This window comes from Eurosta solidaginis, chromosome 1 (assembly GCF_040869045.1).
Source record: "Eurosta solidaginis isolate ZX-2024a chromosome 1, ASM4086904v1, whole genome shotgun sequence".
In the NCBI taxonomy this organism is placed as follows: Eukaryota; Metazoa; Arthropoda; class Insecta; order Diptera; family Tephritidae; genus Eurosta; species Eurosta solidaginis.
In genome coordinates this window covers 305,561,494-305,581,471 of record NC_090319.1, presented here as the reverse complement: position 1 = coordinate 305,581,471, position 19,978 = coordinate 305,561,494, and the positions used below count along the sequence as shown (strand labels likewise).

Genomic DNA, 19,978 nt, shown 5'->3' with positions numbered 1-19,978 from the left:
TAAAAAAAAATCATAACTCAAGAATGGCTAAACCGATTTGGGATTTCAAAATCAACTAACCATCATCTCTTCTTCCTGTATCTTTCCTAAAAATTTCATGGGAATCTTTTTATCCGTTGTCGAGTTATGGAGTGACAATCAAAATGGACACTTCTTTTTATATATATAGATTCCCTCTTTTGCTGAGTACGCTATGATTCTCGAGTCGAGTCACTATTTCGAAACAACTTTTGAGATTTTACAAGTATGCCGAGTTATCAACATGAGCTCTAATGGTACTAAAGCCCAAATGCTTATTGGGTATATTCGACGCCATTTCGAATGAACGCAAATAACTGAAATTCTAACTGAAGTTGAACTTGTACTGAAAAACCGAGCCTAACTCAATTCACTAACCTAGTTTTCGATAGGAGATGTACTAGAGAACTACATTAGCGTTCTAATGTAAAATAACAATATTTCTCTAATGTTACAAATTGTAAACACTTGTTTGAAACACTTTTTGAAAATTCCCGATTTAAAAATCTTCCGTTGGATGGATGTAATAACAGTGTGCTAAGTACAAAGTGTAAAAGCTTGTACAGTTGAACTTAATGAGCTTTTGTTTATAAACATTTTCGGTGCTTATTTTGTACATTTAGCATATTTTTAGCGTTCACTTTTCATTATTTACCAGTGGAAGCGGTTTTTTATACGCAATAACTCATTAACTAAAACGTAGACAATACGTACACAATTTAAATATCAAGTAATAAGTGCCACAATGCTTTATTATTATTTATTTGCATTGCGATGTTACAAATAAATTAACACAAAAAAGGATTTATGGCGTTAAAAATTTAGAATATAAGAAAAATTAAAAAAAAAGCAAATACAATTTAAATAATCAAGCAAATAAAAATTTTAAAAAACTTTACTGAAATTGGCAAATAAACAATGAAACTGGAAGATTTTGCTGCTGGATGCGTTGGAGGTAAAGTTAATACATGTCTATTAGATATTTGGCATTAAATATTTCAGTAAAATGTGATGCAATACATATGTATACTATTGTAGACTTACATTATATACATATTAATACGTACACTGGGTTCCAAAGTTAGTTGCTGTGGCACCCAGCTAATATTTTTATAGGAAAATAATTCCCAACATTGCAGCAAATCACGGTCGCCAATAAGGCATCGACTCCCGAAGATCTTTTGCAATCTCGGGCTTTCAGGATTATTAAATGGCAATCCCCCCATTTTTCGGGATTATGCAGAGACTGTTACATTTTTGGTTCGGACAGGCAATACATGAAAATGTTACAATCAAATGAAAATTTTTTTAGTAGGTTATGAAAAAAACCTTAAAAATCAAAGTCGAAAAAAGTCAAAAAAATTAAATTTCGCAGGTTGGAAAATTATTTTTTTGGGTATGCGATGGCGCGATATAGGTTAATAAATCGACCCAGTCTAGTATTACATATATGCTGTGCCAATGCCTATGAATTTTGATCCAATAATATTTAGGTGAAGTATACACATATGAATAGTTAAAAAAATAAAACATTTATTTTAGTCTACTACTAGACCGATTTTGATGAAATTTGGTGTGTGTTAAGATTAAAATGTGGTACAGGTGTTCTTTTTTGCCTATTATTTAAGAAACTTTTCTTTCCGGGGAGGGGACCAGGCTCCGACTTATTCTATAAAACCGTATTTATGGTGCGATTTGCTTGAAATTTGGTACTCGGGTGTCTCCTTGACTGGCTTATTATTTGAGAAACTACTCTTTACGGAAAGTGGACAAAGGGACAACATTTTCTAAAAAAATTTATTTTTGGTGCTATTTGCTTGAAATTTGGCTTAGGGTTACATCCCTGACAAACTTCTTTCCGGAAAGTGGTCCAAGAACCCATGCGATTTGCTTGAAATTCGGTACCGTACTACATTTTTGACCAAGTTAACAATTGATAAACTTTTCTTTCCGCGAAGAGGACCAGTGACCAGGACAAACAAAATTATCCTCAAATGAAAGCATTAAAACAAACCATTTTTTCTCAGGCTGCAGACGCATGTTTACTAAATTCTGTCAGTTGTAGACCTAGCAAGTTTCGCTCTTTGAGAGAGCAATACCAATTTCACACAGAAACTTAACGCAACCACAATTTTCTTAAATGAAATAATTACCTTCTCTTTTTCACAGAGGACCACTTGCTTCATTAACGAACAATCGTCAGCAGCCCCAAAAAAGTTATACGCTTCTTAGACAAAATATTCCAAATGGATAGCAGCCGCAATTAAGAAAAATGCATGCGCAACTATAAATATATACTGCAACTAATTAAATATGTGCCTGTTTCTTAAAACCCCTATTGTCTTTTGATGCAAATGCTACAAAAAATAAAAGTTTGAATTTTTTTGTGTTTTTAATTTTTTTGTAAATTATTGAAAATAATTGAGTTTTGATAATGATATAATGAAGAGGTACCGGGGCGACCGAGCCTTGCTCGGCAACGTTTCGTTGTGCTGGCAACTTTTTTTTTTTTTAATTTCGAATAGGTGGGAACCTTAAATGGCAACCCTACTCAAAAATGTCCCTATTGTAATGCGGAGTGAAATACTTTTCGTTTGATAGCCATATCGGCATGTCTCATGCAATTTTTTTTTTATTTCGAATAGGTGGCAACCCTAAATGGCAACGCTACTCAAAAATGTCCCTATTTTAATGCGGAGTGAAATACCTTTCGTTTGATACCCTTATCGGCATATCTCATGTAATTTTTTTTGTTTCGAATAGGTGGCAACCTTAAATGACAACCCTACTCAAAAATGTCCCTATTGTAATGCGGAGTGAAATACCTTTCGTTTGATACCCATATCGGCATATCTTATGCAATTTTTTTTAATTTCGAATAGGTGGCAACCCCATATGACAACCTTACTCAAAAATATCCCTATTGTAATGCGGAGTGAAATACCTTTCGTTTGATACCGATATCGGCATATCTCATGCAATTTTTTTTTTAAGTTCGAATAGGTGGCAATCTTGTGAAACATTCTAAGTGGCAACACCTAGGTAGAAAGTCTTAGAAGGTGATACATTGTCTCGGTGCCAAATTTCATTTAAATCGGTTGAGCCGTTCCCGAGATCCATCGGCTATACAAACAAACAAGAATTGCTCGTTTAAAGTTATAAGATTGGCATGGAATATTGAGTTTAATAAGTGCTTCAATGAAGAAAACTTGGCAATTATTTCATTAGTTTTTTCTGTGTGAAATTGGTCAATTGTGCTTTTTTCTATAAATTTTGATGCTGTGCAACTAGTGCAGTGCATTTCTTGCCGAACACACCTACTTTGGGAACATTTGCTATATACACAAGCGTAATTTTTCGTTAAAGCTACACGTGCTCATATCTTACGTTTGTATATAGAGCGACCTATGAGTTGTATTGAAAAAAGTAGATACCCAATAAACATTTTTGGTCATACCGTATTTCAGAAGCATTCACGAAAGTACTATAGTTGTTCTAAAATCTCAAATGTTATTTCTCAAATGTACCTATCTCCACGAACCATTAATATGTCGGATTTACATAGTTAGAATAGCTTAACTTTTTTTCCTCACTTTACATTCACACACTTTGTGTAGCAAGATGTACATTAGGGTAGGTAGAATTGTATGGACGAAAGTTGACCGATATCGCACCATCGATTTTTTGATAGGATTTGGGCTCAGGAAAAAAAGTTCCACCTTCGCATACCCATAAATATAATTTCCGAGCCTGCGAAATTTTATATTTTTGTACTCTTTTTCGACGTTGATTTTTAAGGTTTTTTTTCATGACCTACTAAACAAATTTTCATATGTATACCCTTCATTGAAAAAATCTTTTTTTTCAAAAAACTGTTATCGTCAAAGTTTTTAGCGGACATTTTTGGGTCGGACAGGGTATACATGAAATTTTGACAATCAAATGAAAATTTTTTTAGCAGGTCATGAAAAAAAACCTTAAAAATCAAAGTCGAAAAGAAGTAAAAAAAAATGAAATTTCGCAGGCTCGAAAATTATTTTATTGGGTATGCGTAGTGGAACTTTTTTCCTGAGCCCAAATCCTATCGAAAAATCGATGGCGCGATATCGGTTAATAAATCGACCCAGTCTAATATACATACGTTTAAAGCTGGAGACATTGGTGCTTTATCGGTAACCGTATCGGTAACCTTTTAACAGCTGATTCGACCAACCTTATGAGAATCAATGCAATCGATTATTGGTGCCGCTAAGGTCGTAACCGTATCGTAGCCAACCAATTGTGCTTTGGTTTACCGTCGTAACGATAAACAGCTGATTACGTTAGGGATACGGATACAGCGATACGACATACGGCACCAATGACTCCGGCTTAACTCATCTGTTAGGCGAAGCAACACAACAAATCGTTCCCCACCCAGCATTTTTTGAAATTATTAATCATATTAGAGTCTTTTTGGAGTCTCCAGCATGATCAAAATAAGCATATATCCGCTCATTTTCTGATCAGAAAAGACCCTTCGTCGGGAGAAAATGGTACCCTACGCGCCACTACACTTGGTGAGCCTCTTTTAACCTATATTTCTGATCATTATTTAGTCTTTTTCGAGTCATATTTACCATCATTTATGAGTCTTGTTGGAATAATTTTTAAGTGTGTTTTAAAGCTTTTGCGCTTCTTTCTCGAGACATTTAAGAGTCTATTTGGAATCTTATTTTAATCATTTTTTGTGATCGCTTTACATTTTGTTGTTGCTTTTTCAATAAATCATATTTCACTCATAAGAGGGAGTCTTCTTTTGATCGCAGACCCTACAAGAAACGCTGATTGTTTTACTATGCACTCACACTTGTAATTGACAATGCTGATCCTGCGATGACGTAAACATTGATACTCAAATTTATGTATATTCCTTTGTTCGCTCACGCATGTCCGCATGTACCCAACGACAGCCTATAATCATGAAAAAGGACTCAAACTGGGAAAGCTTCGGACACCTGGTACAGAACAAAATAACATACAGAAGATACCATTATGCATGTGAGACAGATACATAATTCTCAACGGAATTTTATGTATGCGAGAACAGTTTATCCGATTTAATCATGTTCTCACTACTGACTGTCATATGACAATCAAATGATTATCACGGTTGTTTTGTTATTTTTTAAATTCCGCCATTTTCAACCGACGAAAACCATATAAAAAATAAGTTTAAAAAATGAAAAAGAGAGCATTTCAAAGCTCCATGCTAAGAGAAAAAAATCGAAAATAATATTAAAAAATACCAAAAACTGTCGGAATGTGTGGGGCGCACTCAAAAAATTGATACGCGAAAATAATAGTGGTAACTGGTGATTCATTTTTAAATGTGTTTCCGCATGAGGAAAGCGCTCTTCTTTTGTTTTGTTATTTTCTGAATTTAAATTGAACAATCTGAACTCGAATTCTTATAAAACTATTTATTTTAAACAAATAAGAAACACGTATGCTTTTATCACGTACAAAATTAAAAACGTAATGAAATAAAGTAAATAAAAAGCAAAAAGCATTGTTTCATTTTTGGCGGAATATAATAATGGTCATTTATGATAGTATAACAGTCAAACCTGATATCTACAGTAAACTATCATTTATGACACTTTTTGATAGTTAGAGTGTCCGCACTGATCCAGGAAAAGGAATGAGAGTGAGCAGTACGGCTATATACTTAATCAATAGGCCATGTTGGTGTATAAGAAGGAGACAAAAACTCACACGTACACAGTTGTTTACATCACATTTGCGCAAGTCCCCTTAAGTTTATGATAGAAAGTTTGTATGAGGCGCTGATCGTTAGGTTGACATTGCTGACAATCAGATGATAGTCATATGATAGTCAGTATTCTTGTAGGGGAATTGATTAAACAGTTTTTAGTCGTCAAAAGGAGTCGAAAATGTCTCATTGTGGTGATTTATACTTTAATCAATCTTCCATATGCTATGTGGGTCTATGTAAATAAACAAAGCTAAAATTTAAATTTTCAATAACTGTTACTTAATGTTTTTAATGTTTTCAAGCTTCATATTTTCCCACCCAAACACAAACATGAATAAAACTGAATGTAATTGAAATGTCAACTCGTATTCATGATAAAAATAGACTTGTAAAAACTTGAAAATAAAAGTTTGGCCTACAAATTTATGAAAACCATTAGTTTCACATGATAATTAGCGCTGCAAATCAAATTGACAATTAACAATTTCTTTTGTTTATTGGGTAGTACCTATGCATGTAGCTGAAACTTTTCAAATAAGAAAATTTCATACACAAAAATTTTAACACCTGTTCGAAAAGGAAAACATCACATAGAAATGTTTGTTTATTCGAAATACTGAATGTTAATTAAAAGTTAGTACTGTGACGAATATTAGCATCACTAAGCTGATACTAAATAAATAACCATGCAACAATAAAAAACATGAAGCACTCGTATATACATGAACACATCAATCATCATTTACACACATATATAAAAGGCAACGAAGGTATAACTCACACACAGATGTAGTCATCAGCCGAAGTTGATACTTACACATACACACGCATATATATAGCTCAATTACCAAGCAGGAGATACTGCAGTTCTAGAAGGCGAAACGTCTAGACTTTAATAAAAATATGCGAATGAAGCAACGGAGAGTATAAAAGCAGCGAAAGCTGAGTAGTCAGTTAGGTTAGGTGAGATGAGAGCCACGGCTCCTGGATCAGCGCCACGTCAAACGAACGCTCCCCAAGGGTTAAGAGGAGTTCGCTGGACGCCACTTTACTGTGTTGGAAGTTTATCTGTAGGACTCGCAGCACCATTGGGCTGTTTGTCCCCCTCCAGCACCTTCGTCGTGACGTCGTCGTCCTCCCCTTGCACTTTTGGTTTAGAGTATTCGAGACCCCTTCAGCCTCTCGTGACTGCTGTGCCGGGTGTTCCTCTGTGCGAGTCACATCACCATTTGGCGGTTGGTCCTCTTCTAACACCTTCGTGGTAACGTCGGGAACCCCCACCTGTCTTTTTCTCTTAGGCTTTTGAGGTCCTTTTCGACTTCGCCCACCTCTAGCGTGTTAGGGGTTTTATCCTCGGGACTTCTTTTCCTGAGTCGCATGTAAATTTTGCCAGTGCCAACGGAAATTTTGCCAAGCTGCGTGTACAAAATATCCTCCGCCTGCTTGTTTATTTGGAAGATGTAGAACTGACTATCCTCGGTAGGCCGAGATACAGTAAGCACCTTCCAATCCTGGGTCGGTATGTTCGGATTCTGAGTCTGCAGAAGTCGCAGTGTATCCTCCGACTTCATCACGCATGGTAACCATACCTTAACTTTTGGTACCGTGGGTATTTGCGCTTTATCCACCACCTCAAACCACACTTCCTCCGGCCACCGCAAGCTCGCGATGTTGTCGCACGCTATCATCTTCACACCATTATACCATCCCCCCGAATCAAAGGTTTGAAGGAGCTTACTTGGTTGTTCCCGCATCATCTTAAGCATTAAGCTAATAAGCTCCCTTTCCACAGATCTCCACCTTTCAATAGTCATTTGTCCGAAAGGACTGCTACGATCAACCAGCACCACAGTCAGTGACTGCTTTGCCATATCACTCATCTTCTCGGGAAAAGCCGGAGTCTTAGTGTTATCTCCCTTTGGCACCTCCGAGAAGGCCGGAGTCTTAGCGTTATCTCCCTTTGGCTTATCTCCTACTTCTGTAGTTGGAACTTTCCTCTGACTCGCAGCTTTCGAGGTAGTTGCTACCTCGCTATTGGGGCCCATCTGTCTTACAGCTTTGGCCCTACTTGTCTTGTCTATGCGACGGCCCTTCCTCGCGGCTCTATGACTGGGTCCTTTCTGCCTCTTGAAAGCAGGCTTGTCGCCTTCCGCCAAACGTTGCCTCTTCATTCTGCCGACGCTTCTTCCTCCTCGTACCGGTTGCAGAACCGAAGATTTCTCGAAGGAAACCTTTTGAACTGCCTTCTACCTACTTCTACCGCCTCATGGGCCCATTCCAAGCGCTCGATCTCCACTTCTGTTGGGTCGACCACTGCCCCCAAGCGTTGTACAATTCTTAGTGCTGCACGGTACTGCGAGAGAGCTCTTTTACTTCCTCTGCTCCTTACCCTTCTTCACTCTTCTACTCCGTTAGGTGTCAGCCCTAAACAGCTCCGCCTCATAGTCGGGCGCTATGGAGATCGGCTAAGCCCTCAAACCAACGACAAGGTGCCTACCCTAGTGAGGGTGAGTAGTACTCAGTTTTGATTTAAACACGCTATTGGTTGTGAAGTATAATTGTGAAGTATAAGTGTGAAGTATAATTGTGAAGTACTAATCCCAAAGTAATCTAAATAAAGACCAGTTTGTAAAACTGAATATTGGAGTGATTTATTCAACAGTTTAGCGATTCGAACGTTATCAGAAGGTTTCAAATAAGCAGATTTTCCTAAATTCGTTACAGTACATATTTGAAGAAGTGCAGTTATGAAGGTATTATGTTTCAATTTTCCCTGTGTATGAATAGTTTTTGTGCAACTGAAGATTTCTCATCCAGACGAACTAGTGTCAATGCGTACTCATAAGATCTTTATAAAAAGATCTATATTTTCAAATGTATCGTTTGAGAGAAAATTGTTTTCTATCAGTGGTCCTATAATACGATACCGCTCAGTAGTTCGCATGACATTTTTTTAAGCTATCTATTTACAGATTATAATAGTACTGGAATGTGTCCACATGTTTTTGAAATTCAAAACCTTTTCTTTGAACTAAATAGGTGTTATGGAATCGCATCTTTGATGGAGCAGTAAGGAAGGCATTCGGCATGATGTTGTGGTGCACAGTGGCTAGTCATGTCGGCTGGGCTGGGTTCTTGCCAACCTTGCTGTTCCTGCGACATAACAAAAAAATCATATCATGCCTATTCAAGACTCAGCTGCCTTCAAAAAAAACTGACAGAAGCGCAGAGCCGACTCAAAACGCTTATAAATTCAAACTAAAACGACATCCGGCAGAACCGGATGCCACGGACAGACCGTTAAACATTCAAAAATTTAAATTCAAAAAAGAAACTAACGCAAAGAAAAAAATTACCGAACCGGAAATGGCCGGTTACTAACACTGAAAATCAAAAAGAAAAAAAAAACTGCTGAAAAGTAAAATAAAAAGGAAGAGGAAACAGAAAGGGCCGAATATATATAGGGGGCGCCGCGGGTGTTGTTGTGACGCCCGGTGCTTGCCCCACCCTCAAATCCATGGCCACCGACGCACCTGTATTTCGGTGGCCCCTTACCTGAATACCTAAGTGCCCTCTAAATAAAGGGAGACGTCAGCATTCCCATTTACCGAATTTATTGATTACAATTCATTATAATAAAAGACTTATTCCGTACTTATGGCTAATATATGGAACTTGAATAACGAAAACGAATTTCGAAAAAAATCGCCGTTTTTAAAAGTCTTCATGTAAACTTACAAATGTTTAGTCAATAATTTTGAACTACACACTCACTCTAGTTGGAGTAAAAAACAAAAAAACTGAAGTCTTTGAAAATTCGCATTGATTTTTAGCAACACTTTTTCGAAGGCTGATTTTGTTTTTTCTTCCATACCAAATGCAAAAATGTGCAAAATTAATAAAAAGGTATATTTAAGTTAAATACTACAAACACCTTTAAAAACTATTCTTATTTTTAAATTTTTTTTCGAAATTGTGTTTGAGTAAACCCCAACAGCTTTCATTGTACAATTCATTAACAGTTTTTTTTTCTTTTTTTTTTATAATTTCCGTAAATAAAATGTGTAAGTAATTTTTTCTGCTATTATTTTTTTTGTTTTGCAGCTATACATATGTAACAAATTAAGGTGGGTCTTTTCCACGCATTTAAAAGGCAATTCCAATATATAAACATGACATTGGAAACGTCTTCTGAAGTATTGTGCTTTTTTTTTTAAATTCTCGATAGCAAAACCGGCACCTCTATATTTAAATAGTGATATATATATAACTTGGAAATCCTGTCAGTTAAATTTTAGCCCTGCGTACTGCAGCTGGGGTAGAAAAATGTATAAGAAATAACCATTTTCTTTCACGTTCATAAATAATAACTGATAGCAAAAGCGGTAAATTTCTCAGATTTTACAAACAGAATGTTGCATTTATGCTGAAAACGCTTCACACCTCACCTCTCTGGTAGTTCAGTCTTTACATCTTCAGCAGCCGTTATACTAAAATAAAGACCTTTAAAAAACTGCTGCCATCAGCTTGCATACTATATTATTTGAAGCACAGGTTTTACTGAACAATTGGACCCACCCTAATTCAGCAGTAAGAAATATCAAATTTTATATATATATTTTTTTTTGTTAGTTTAAACAATTGATTGAATGTGTACAAAAAATGTGTAGGCCGATTTTAAAAACGTTTTCAAAAAAAATTTTAAAACTCGGCAGGTTTTCAAAAATATTCAGAAAATTTACAAATTTTAAGCCATTTTTTGAGTATGTTTTCGCCAATTTTTTCCCCGAAGAATATTTTAGATTTTCTTGCATTATAAAACAATTTTCTTTATTCATATGAAAGAAAATCTAAAATACCCATATATGTAATAATGTTTAGGTATCTACACGCACTAAAGTAACGGCACAGTTTAACCATCGATACTTTTTTTTTCCAATAACCAAATTTAAAATTAAATTTCAGTGCAATTAAAAGGAATGTAATTATAAACCAACTCGTAAAATATTTTTGAATAAATTTCGAAATTTTACTTCAGAACCTTATTAAAATTTTGAGTATGCAGCTTTTCGTAACTTAACTATTTTTAGGCTGGCATTACAAATTTATAGTCCAACTCAATTCCCAAAGATTTTTACAATTATTCTCTTAATTCCAAACCCAACTAGTAATTGGTTAAATTAAAATAAAAAAAATGTGGTTTCTGTATTACAGAACGAACTCACCCAGTTTTAAAGGCAGTTATTGTTGTAGTTGGTGGCTGTATCAGCAGGCCTAAGTTCGGCGGCCCTGCTGATTGTTGTTACTAATGTGGATGTTGCAGCAGGCCTATCTGAGGCGGCCCTGCTGATTGTTGTTACTAATGTGGATGTTGCAGCAGGCCTACACGAGGCGCCATGCTGATTGTTGTTAATCAAGTGGACGTTGCAGCAGGCCTCACTGAGGCGGCCCTGCTGATTGTTGTTGCTCAAGTGGATGTTGCAGCAGGCCTATCTGAGGCGGCCCTACTGATCGTTGTTGCTAAAGCTGATGGTGGTGGTACGTCCGGTGGTTTCGTTGGCGCTATAGCTGGTGGTAGCGCGTTTGGTTGGCTAACGCTATCGCTGGTGTTTGCGCGCGGTTTATAGTGGCCGTGCACGGTTTTTGCACGCAAGGTGGGCACGACTGGTAGTTTCGTTGGCGCTATAGCTGGTGGTAGCGCGTTTGGTTGCTAGCGCTATCGCTGGGGTTTGCACGCGGTTTATAGTGGCCGTGCACGGTATTTGCACGCAAGGTGGGCACGACTGGTGGTTTCGTTGGCGCTATAGCTTGTGGTAGCGCGTATGGTTGCTAGCGCTATCGCTGGGGTTTGTACGCGGTTTATAGTGGCTGTGCACGGTTTTTGGCACGCAAGGTGGACACGACTGGTGGTTTCGTTAGCGCTATAGCTGTTGGTAGCGCGTTTGGGTTGCTGGCGCTATCGCTGTTAAAAATGTAGTGGAATCTATGTTGCTTATTGCGTTGCAGCTACTTAATTCGGCTCCTGTTTCTTTTTCGTCTTCTATTGCGCTTATCAAAATTTATTCGTTCTTCAGCTCCGTTTCACACTTCCCACTGTGATTGTAATTCACTTCTAGGATCGTGTATTGTTAATTATTTTATTTTTTTCACCTTCGCATAGGTTTTTCTAATATCTATATCAATAGATTTCAACTTTTACACTTAGAAATTCTTTCGACTACAAAACTCCAGTCAATGCCGTAACCTTTTTATCTTTTTTCTTTCCCCGGAAACAGCGTGTTTTTTTCCTAGCGATCATCCTTCACGCGGCCGTGGCGACCTCTAGTGTCCATTTCGATCAACATTGCCATGGCACCTTTTATTTGCCATCACTAGCCACTAGATGCGTTCCAAAGGTGACTCTCCCAAGCGGACCATAACAGAGGATAGATTTAAATAAGAGCCGCCAACACGTTACTTCTAGCGAGAAACTCACTAGAAAGTAAAAATGCAGCCACATGTTTTCTCGAGGTTTTTTTTTAGAAGGAGGAAGCTTCGAAGGCCTCAGAGAAAACATTAGAAGAAATATGTTTTCATATTTACTTACAGTTGTTTCTGATAGTTTATTATACTGTTGCTTGTTATTGGTGACGTTTACCTATCTAGTCAAAGTATCTTCAGATATGTATATTAGGGTGGGTCGATTTTTTAACCGATATTGCGCCATCGATTTTTCGATAGGATTTGGGCTCAGGAAAAAAAGTTCCACTACGCATACCCAAAAAAATAATTTTCGAGCCTGCGAAATTTTATTTTTGTACTTTTTTTCAACTTTGATTTTTAAGGTTTTTTTCATGACCTGCTAAAAAAAATTTCATTTCATTGTCAAATTTTCTTGTATACCCTGTCCGACCCAAAAATGTTCGCTAAAATCGTTGACGATAACAGTTTTTTGAAAAAAAAAGATTTTTTCAATGAAGGGTATACATATGAAAATTTGTTTAGTAGGTCGAAAAAAAATCAAGAAAATGAAATTTCGCAAGCTCGACAGTTATTTTTTTGGGTATGCGTAGTGGAACATTTTGCCTGAGCCCAAATACTATCGAAACATCGATGGCGCGATATCGGTTAACTTTCGTCCATACAAATCGACCCACCCTAATGTATATAAATAATATGTGTACATTTATATGTATATATATATATGTATTTTTGTCGTTTTTGTAGTTTTTTTTTTGTTTTTGTGATTTAAATTGTTTTCTCTGTTGGCAGACTTAAAGTAAATATGTATGGGGTGTGGAGTGAAAAAAGTTGGTAAATATCGGGCACCCTAGTGCATATGTCTGTAAATGCTACCAAGTAAAAAGGATGAGTTGTCAAAAATCAAATTTAAAAAACAAAACGAACAGAACCACCCAACGGATCCGGATAAATATCAGAATCCCGATTTTGTTGTATTTTCATGTTACATTTTTATCGGGATCTGGATTAGTCTTCATCATGAGCAATTAACCAGATAGGTGATCCCAGTAGTACAACAACAAAACTTTGAGGGTCCGTTCATGATCTTTAAAGAATTAGAAAGGGAAAATATTTGGTACTATTTTGCTACCTTTTTACTACTTAGCAATGTAGCGTGCGGAAAAGAGTGAAACTTGATATATCTCTGGAAACGGGAACATGAAAGAAAGGAGAAAACAGAGGAAATGGGAAGAAAAAGTAGAGAAAGTGGGAGGAAAAGCGGAAAAGTAAAAATAACAAGAGAAAGATGGGGAGTGAGAGTAAACTAAGAAAGAGAAAAAGTATGAAGTTCACAGAAAGACTAAAAATAAGGATAAGATTAAGAGTAAGACTAGAAAATACAAAGCGGTGAGGGAATAAGAGAGGAAGAGGGTTGGCCAGAGGAGAGGTGGGTGTATAGATAGAGAAAGTCAGAGCAATGTCTGTCGGATTTGATCATATGGCTGGGAATATTTCATGTTGACAAGAGGAGACACAACCCTCTGATGGTCATAGGGTATAACATATAGCTGAATCAGTTGCGATGAATTGTGGACACGCATAGAATACATAGAATTAGTGTAGAGGTTGAAACCTAGACACATATTTCAGTTACTTCTGAGTACAATGCGCATTGAAATTTAGAAGGACAAATTTTATGCGCAGCGATTTCAGAGGTGTATTTAAAGTTTGACGCTTAGCAGACCATATAAAGTTTAAGCGTAAACGTCGATAGATGTAAAAAAAAAAAACATAGCTGTTGTTACAGATCGTCAGTCATTTCATTGACGTCAGCAGTATCTTTCCACATTCTTTAGTTGTGGACAATGTGATGCTCTGAAGATTCAGCAACTCAGTTCCGTTGACTAAAACTCAGAAAAAGGAATAAACCCTTCCAATAAAGGTCAGATAGCAGGCGTTATTTTCCTGCACGTTACTTCATATTTTATTAAGGTGTCAATGTAGTATTTTTTTATGATACTGAAGAAATCAGTGCTGCAAATAAGTCAAGAAACAACATTTCAATTTATGAGGGCGAGTTTTGCCAAATGCGACTCCATTTTGTAATATTCACTTCACCTGTCTGGTTTTATTGCGTCATGGTCTTCATTCGATCTCAGATATTATTTCTACATTCTCATTTTGAACTGAAAAGGTAGAGCAACAAATTTCTCTGTGGCCCATTCAATTATGTATGTTTACCCACCCTAATCTATATAAGTATCTACCCATATATGTATGCAATTGCTTATTTTCTTCGTGTGCCTTAGCGAAATTAGATTTTTTTTTACATTGAAAGCCAAAAATAACGCAAAAAGATCAGGGGCGCCAGTCATGAACTTGTAAATACAAATACAAAGGCGGAATATAGATACGTGGGTTGTAACTTGAGTTTGGAGATGCAAATAGATAAACCTCAAACCTCACTTTCCAATGAAGCGTGATCCAGATACGGATAGAAATTTAACATGCCAATACAAGTTCATGACTGGCACCCCTGATCTTTTTAAAATTCTACAATCAGCAATGTGTGTGTGACGTTCTCTATGACAGTCTCAATTTCGTTGTTCATTATAAAGGGCCTGGCAAAGTTGACATAGTCATAACCATATTTTTAGTTAACCACATCCATTGGCATTGACCAACTATATTGATTGGCATAAAGTATATGGCAAGTTTGCCACGTGCTTAATTCTGGAGTAGTGGTTGAGTGCTCCCGAGTAAATCAAGATTAAAAATATAGAAACAAGTTTTTTTAATTAGAAAACAATTTTTCTAAGCGGGTTTGCCCCTCAGCAGTTATTTGGCAAACACTCCGGAGAAAGGGTAAAACAAGCCGGCCTCTAACCGCCAATTTGTAGGAATAATTAAAAGGAGCACGACGAAAATAGGAAGAGAAACTCAGCCTAAAATTCCTTCAGAGGCTATCGCGCCTTGTATTACCACACTGTAGCTTATCAATCACTTTGCAGCACTCTTTGCTGTGACAAGACCACCATTACTTCGCAAGGCGGCCAGCAACAGAAACACGTAATTGAGACTTTGAGTTAAGCTGGAGACATTGGTGCTTTATCGGTAACCGTATCGGTAACCTTATAAGAGCTGGTTCGTCCAACCTTATGAGAATCAATGTAATCCATTATTGGTGCCGCTAAGGTCGTAACCGTATCGTAGCCAACCAATTGGGTTTTGGTTTACCGTCGTAACGATAAACAGCTGATAACGTTAGGGATACGGATACAGCGATACGACATACGGCACTAATGACTCCGGCTTTAGTTCTCAATATGATTTAAATAAATTGCGTTTCGGCCCTGCTAAAAGGTGGTCTTCTTATTAGATGTTCTTTAAAGATCTTCATATTAAATGGGCTTTTCGTGCCGTTGCTACGCATTTACATATATACATATATACATGAAAAACCCCTTATATCCGCACCTCCGCTCACACGTACACTATTAAAGATTAGGCTCATCAAAATTGTACTTGATCATTTCTTTCATCTGATCAATTCTATAATACTTATTTCATATTTAAGGAGCATGCGGCGTTCTTATCGGCCATCCTTTAGATACTATCAAAACATGGCAGCAAGCTTCAAATTCATCAGTACCGAAGGCTATACAACAAATTTATAATCGTAATAATGGGGTATGTTTCCTTAAGTGCATCCACATAGGGCTTATGCTCAAATTTATCACAGACTTATAGACATATGTACATATAAATAAACTTTTTAAAGTTGAATGGATTTTACAGAGGAATGTTTTTCCCATTTGTGACAACCGGTGCTATCAATTCAATACTATTTGGGATATATGGCAACCATTTGAGACAATTGAGACGAGTTTGTCACAGCGATTACCAACGCGAAAAATTGGAGTATCAGAACATGTTTATTGCTGGGTCAGTGGCTGGGTTTTTTCAATCGTTCATAGCATGCCCGATTGAGCTTATCAAAGTTAGACTTCAGACACATTGCTGTGAGTAAATCATTTAGTTAAAGATCGACCAAATATCTGGTTTTTTTTAGACTTTGTCCAGGCTTAGTCCCAAAAGTTCAATTAAGCTTTGCATCATGCTCGGCCGTTTTCAAATGTGTCATCACCTGTTTGAGAAATGGATATTGTAACACGGATAGGATAACGGCACTTACTTTTCCGAGATTTTGTAATGCTCACTTTCCTGGTGCCTATTGCAATACTGGACCTTTCCTCTTTCTTGAGTATCTGCTCCAAAACGAGCTTTTGATCAGATTTCGAGATTTTTTTGAATATTTTATTTATTTAATGGACTTTGTGACAGCGCACTGCCCTCAAGTAGCCCAATGAAACACACCGAACTTGTTTCAAGAGCCAATCAATAGGCCAAACTGGACTCTGAACCGCCACAACCAGTTTTAGTAGTCCATCTCAAAAGGTTTAGCTAGATGCTTGGACCTTCAGGCCTTATAATCATCCCTGTTGTTCCTTAGCAAGTTACTTGTCCTAAGAGTAATGCACATCTCTCAGGAGATCAATTAAAGGTGGTCGTACAAAAGTGTTTGCCTAGCGTATATGCGTACCAAAGTAATTTCTCTTGACTTTGCCGCAGCAAAGAATTGAGATGTTCTACGGCTACCAAAGTGATTTGGAACTTCGGCTCCATCTGTGATATTTTAAAATTAATCTGGCTATCGATAAATACTGCCTTGGTGGATTCTGAGATTGTCTTTGCTCGTATTTTTTGTAGGTTAGACTTTTGAGAGTTGTTTTGCTTGTATTTGTATACACCAAAGGTAAATCTATGGAGACTGCGCTACACAGCTTAGTCTCTGAAACATCCTTGTTCGAAGAGGAGTACTGTCTTGCGGCCTTCCTAGACTTTAAAGAAGCATTCAACAACATATGTTCAGACGCCGCCAACAACGCCCTAACGAATCTAGATGTGAATAAGCCCCTTGTGGGAGTGATTGATGAGATACTGAAAGGAAAACAAGTACTTTCTTCAATACATATAAGCACATAACACGCTATATCGTACCGCAAATTGCGGCATATGCTGATCACTTAGCTATTGCTTTCATGAACAAGTTCCCTCAAACCTTATGCACACTGATGCAGGTAACATTGCGAACGTTTTTTTCCATAGTTCTTCCGATACAGACTCACCGTCTGGATGCAGATAGGCCCCATATGGGACTGATTTATCAGCTACCCAAAAGAAGGAAAGTACTTTCTTCACTGGGGAATGTTGATATGCTATGTCACAAGGGTCACAACTCAGGGTGGTGTTCTTTTCCCTCTGCACTTAGCATTGTCTTCGTTTGGTATGTTCTTAATCCCAGGACACGCAACGGCAACGCCTTGAAATACCTTGCAATTCATGCTAAATCTTCGAATTTGCATCGCCATTCAATTTTATTTTAAGAATTTTGTATCGCAGTTAAAAAATTTGTTGTTTTCAAATTCTATGGGTCTCCGGTGCCGACTCTCCGTCAATTCCGATAAAGTTGAGCTTGTCTTATATACCAAACGAATAACACCGTTAAACTTGCCAGAACTTAATGGTGTGCGCCTAAATCTGGCAGACAAGACCAAATTCCTATGCGTAGCTCTGGACAAAAAGCCAAACTAGAAGTACAAAAAGTGTAAAAGGGCCATTGGCAAAAAAAATTGCAGATGGATTCATACCGCGATTATCCGACTTATACTGTTGTGTGGGATAGTCGTGTGGTGGCCTGCCTAGAGCAAGGTGTCCAACCTAAGCTTATTGAGTAAAGTTCACAGATCTAGTATGATAAGCAGAAGTGGTCCTCTAAGAACAACGTCTAGCGAAGATCTTTAGATCATTCTCGACATCCTACCCTTAGATCTAGCTGATTACCGAGCAGCGCCAACGTCTGCCCTACGTTTAAGAGAGTTGTTCGATTGGAACAATAAAACCATTGGACACTCTAGCATACTAAACAAATACAGCTTACTTACTCCTAGCACAGACTCCTGTGCAACCATAATAGTTGCGGATAGTAACCTTATGGTAAAACTTCCCAGCAGGGATGATTAGGCGTAGTCGGATAAGAGCCTTGCTGTTGACGGCAGCATTTCCATATACACTGAGGGCTCTAAGCTAAACGGTAACGATTTTTAGTTTATCTCTTTAGTTTATTTTTCGGAATCAAAGCGCAGTTATATCGTTAGTACATCATTGTTTCCTTAGTCGGGTTTTTGAAAATCGTTCTGTTCAACTTTATCCCAAACTGTCCTAGGTTCTTTCAGTTTTAATCTAAAAATTCCATATTCGGTAGTTCTTTATATAAAATTTATTATTTTTACACTAATTAATATAATGTGCTATGGTGTTACAGATTATAATGAGTATATTTATGGTAAACGGCGTACAAATTGGGGAGTTTTCAAAAAAGTACTTAAAACGGATGGCATATCCGGTTTATATAGGGGGCTATTACCTATGATGTGTCGGTGGGTATTCACAACTCTTTCACACAAAGTCATATGATTAAAGAAATTATTATTTTAATATGCTCCCAGTGATGTGTTCCCTTATGGTATTTATATGATGGTATATCGTCAAACTGTTGACTTTCTGGAAACCACACCACTGGTACGACAACGCCGACATGAAACAAGTAATGAAGGTTCAAATGTCGATTTTGTCGTAACAACATTGGCTGGTGCTTGGGCCGGTATTTTATCATGGGTGTGTGTCATACCATTCGATGTTGCCAAAACTATAATGCAAGCTGAGAGCAAGGAACAGTATCGTAACATAAGACATTGTTTGGTCAAAAACTTCAAGGTGAGACAATAACTATATTTTTCTACTCAAATAGATACAGGTATATATTGGACTTGTTTTTGCTAGTTATATGGTTGGCGTCGTTTATTCCGAGGCAGTTGGATGCTAGTCGTACGTGCAATACCAGTAAATGCAGCAACATTTTTGGGTTATGAATATGCGATGGAATATTTTCACGACCTAAATGAAACTCAGGCTAAATTTTAAAGAGTCGTAATTTATTTATATTTTTATTATAAATGATGATGATGATGATGATTATAAATAGATGTATGTATATGGCTGAAATTAATGTATGTAAGTGGTTTTAAATAATGTTTTATAGTTTCATTTATTTCTTACATTATTGTTTTATTATATAATTTATTTGTGCGGTACTAAATATTTGTTTAATTTTTATTAGAGGGTAAGTACAAAATATTAAAACGCATCTCAATACACAAAAAAGTACTTTAATATTAATTAAAACTAGTACTTACTAATAAGAACAATAATTTATTCATGAATGTAAAGGCCAGAACACATACGATTTTAGATGTTGTTGTTTACCGAAAAAATGTTGCCATGTAAAACTAACATTCTACAATGTTATTTGCAACGTAAACAAATAGTGCTAATTTCACATTTAAAATGGTTAATTCCACGTTATTGTAGTAATTATACCTTTCATCAAAATGAAATGGTATATTAACTTTGGCACGAATCTCAAAATTGTAAGTACTTAAAGGAAAATAGATAGACCCACCATTAAGTATACCGAAATAATCAGGATGAAGAACTGAGTTGATTTCGCCATGTACGTCTGTCCGTCTGTCCGTCTGTCTGTTTATATTCAAACTAGTCCCTCAATTTTTTTCTTTATTGACAACAAAATTTGATTTGCTTTAAAACAATTTTCTTAAAAAAAAACAATGTTTTTGCGCG

The 19,978-nt window shown here is 36.8% G+C and overlaps 1 protein-coding gene across 2 annotated transcripts; it reads left to right on the top strand.

The window, feature by feature from the left end:
- Nucleotides 1-666: 666 nt before the first annotated feature.
- Nucleotides 667-19,436, top strand: LOC137237580 (solute carrier family 25 member 45). Of its 2 annotated transcripts, none has more exons than XM_067761369.1 (6): nucleotides 667-973; nucleotides 15,795-15,907; nucleotides 15,999-16,239; nucleotides 18,603-18,717; nucleotides 18,787-19,054; nucleotides 19,121-19,436. In XM_067761369.1, the coding sequence occupies exons 1-6, from the start codon at nucleotides 937-939 to the stop codon at nucleotides 19,259-19,261; spliced, it is 915 nt and encodes a 304-aa protein (XP_067617470.1). In that variant the 5' UTR covers nucleotides 667-936; the 3' UTR covers nucleotides 19,262-19,436. The 2 variants fall into 2 exon arrangements, with proteins under 2 accessions (XP_067617470.1, XP_067617471.1); XM_067761370.1 differs by having other exon boundaries at nucleotides 958-973; nucleotides 16,016-16,239.
- The last annotated feature ends 542 nt before the right edge of the window (nucleotides 19,437-19,978 follow it).

Bases quoted from the DNA above. Each gene is read 5' to 3' on its own strand.
- LOC137237580 (XM_067761369.1), top strand. From the start codon at position 937: ATGAAACTGGAAGATTTTGCTGCTGGATGCGTTGGAG. The intron at 15,908-15,998 runs GTATGTTTCCTT...AACTTTTTAAAG, and splicing joins TTTATAATCGTAATAATGGG to TTGAATGGATTTTACAGAGG. The intron at 16,240-18,602 runs GTGAGTAAATCA...ATGGTGTTACAG, and splicing joins TAGACTTCAGACACATTGCT to ATTATAATGAGTATATTTAT.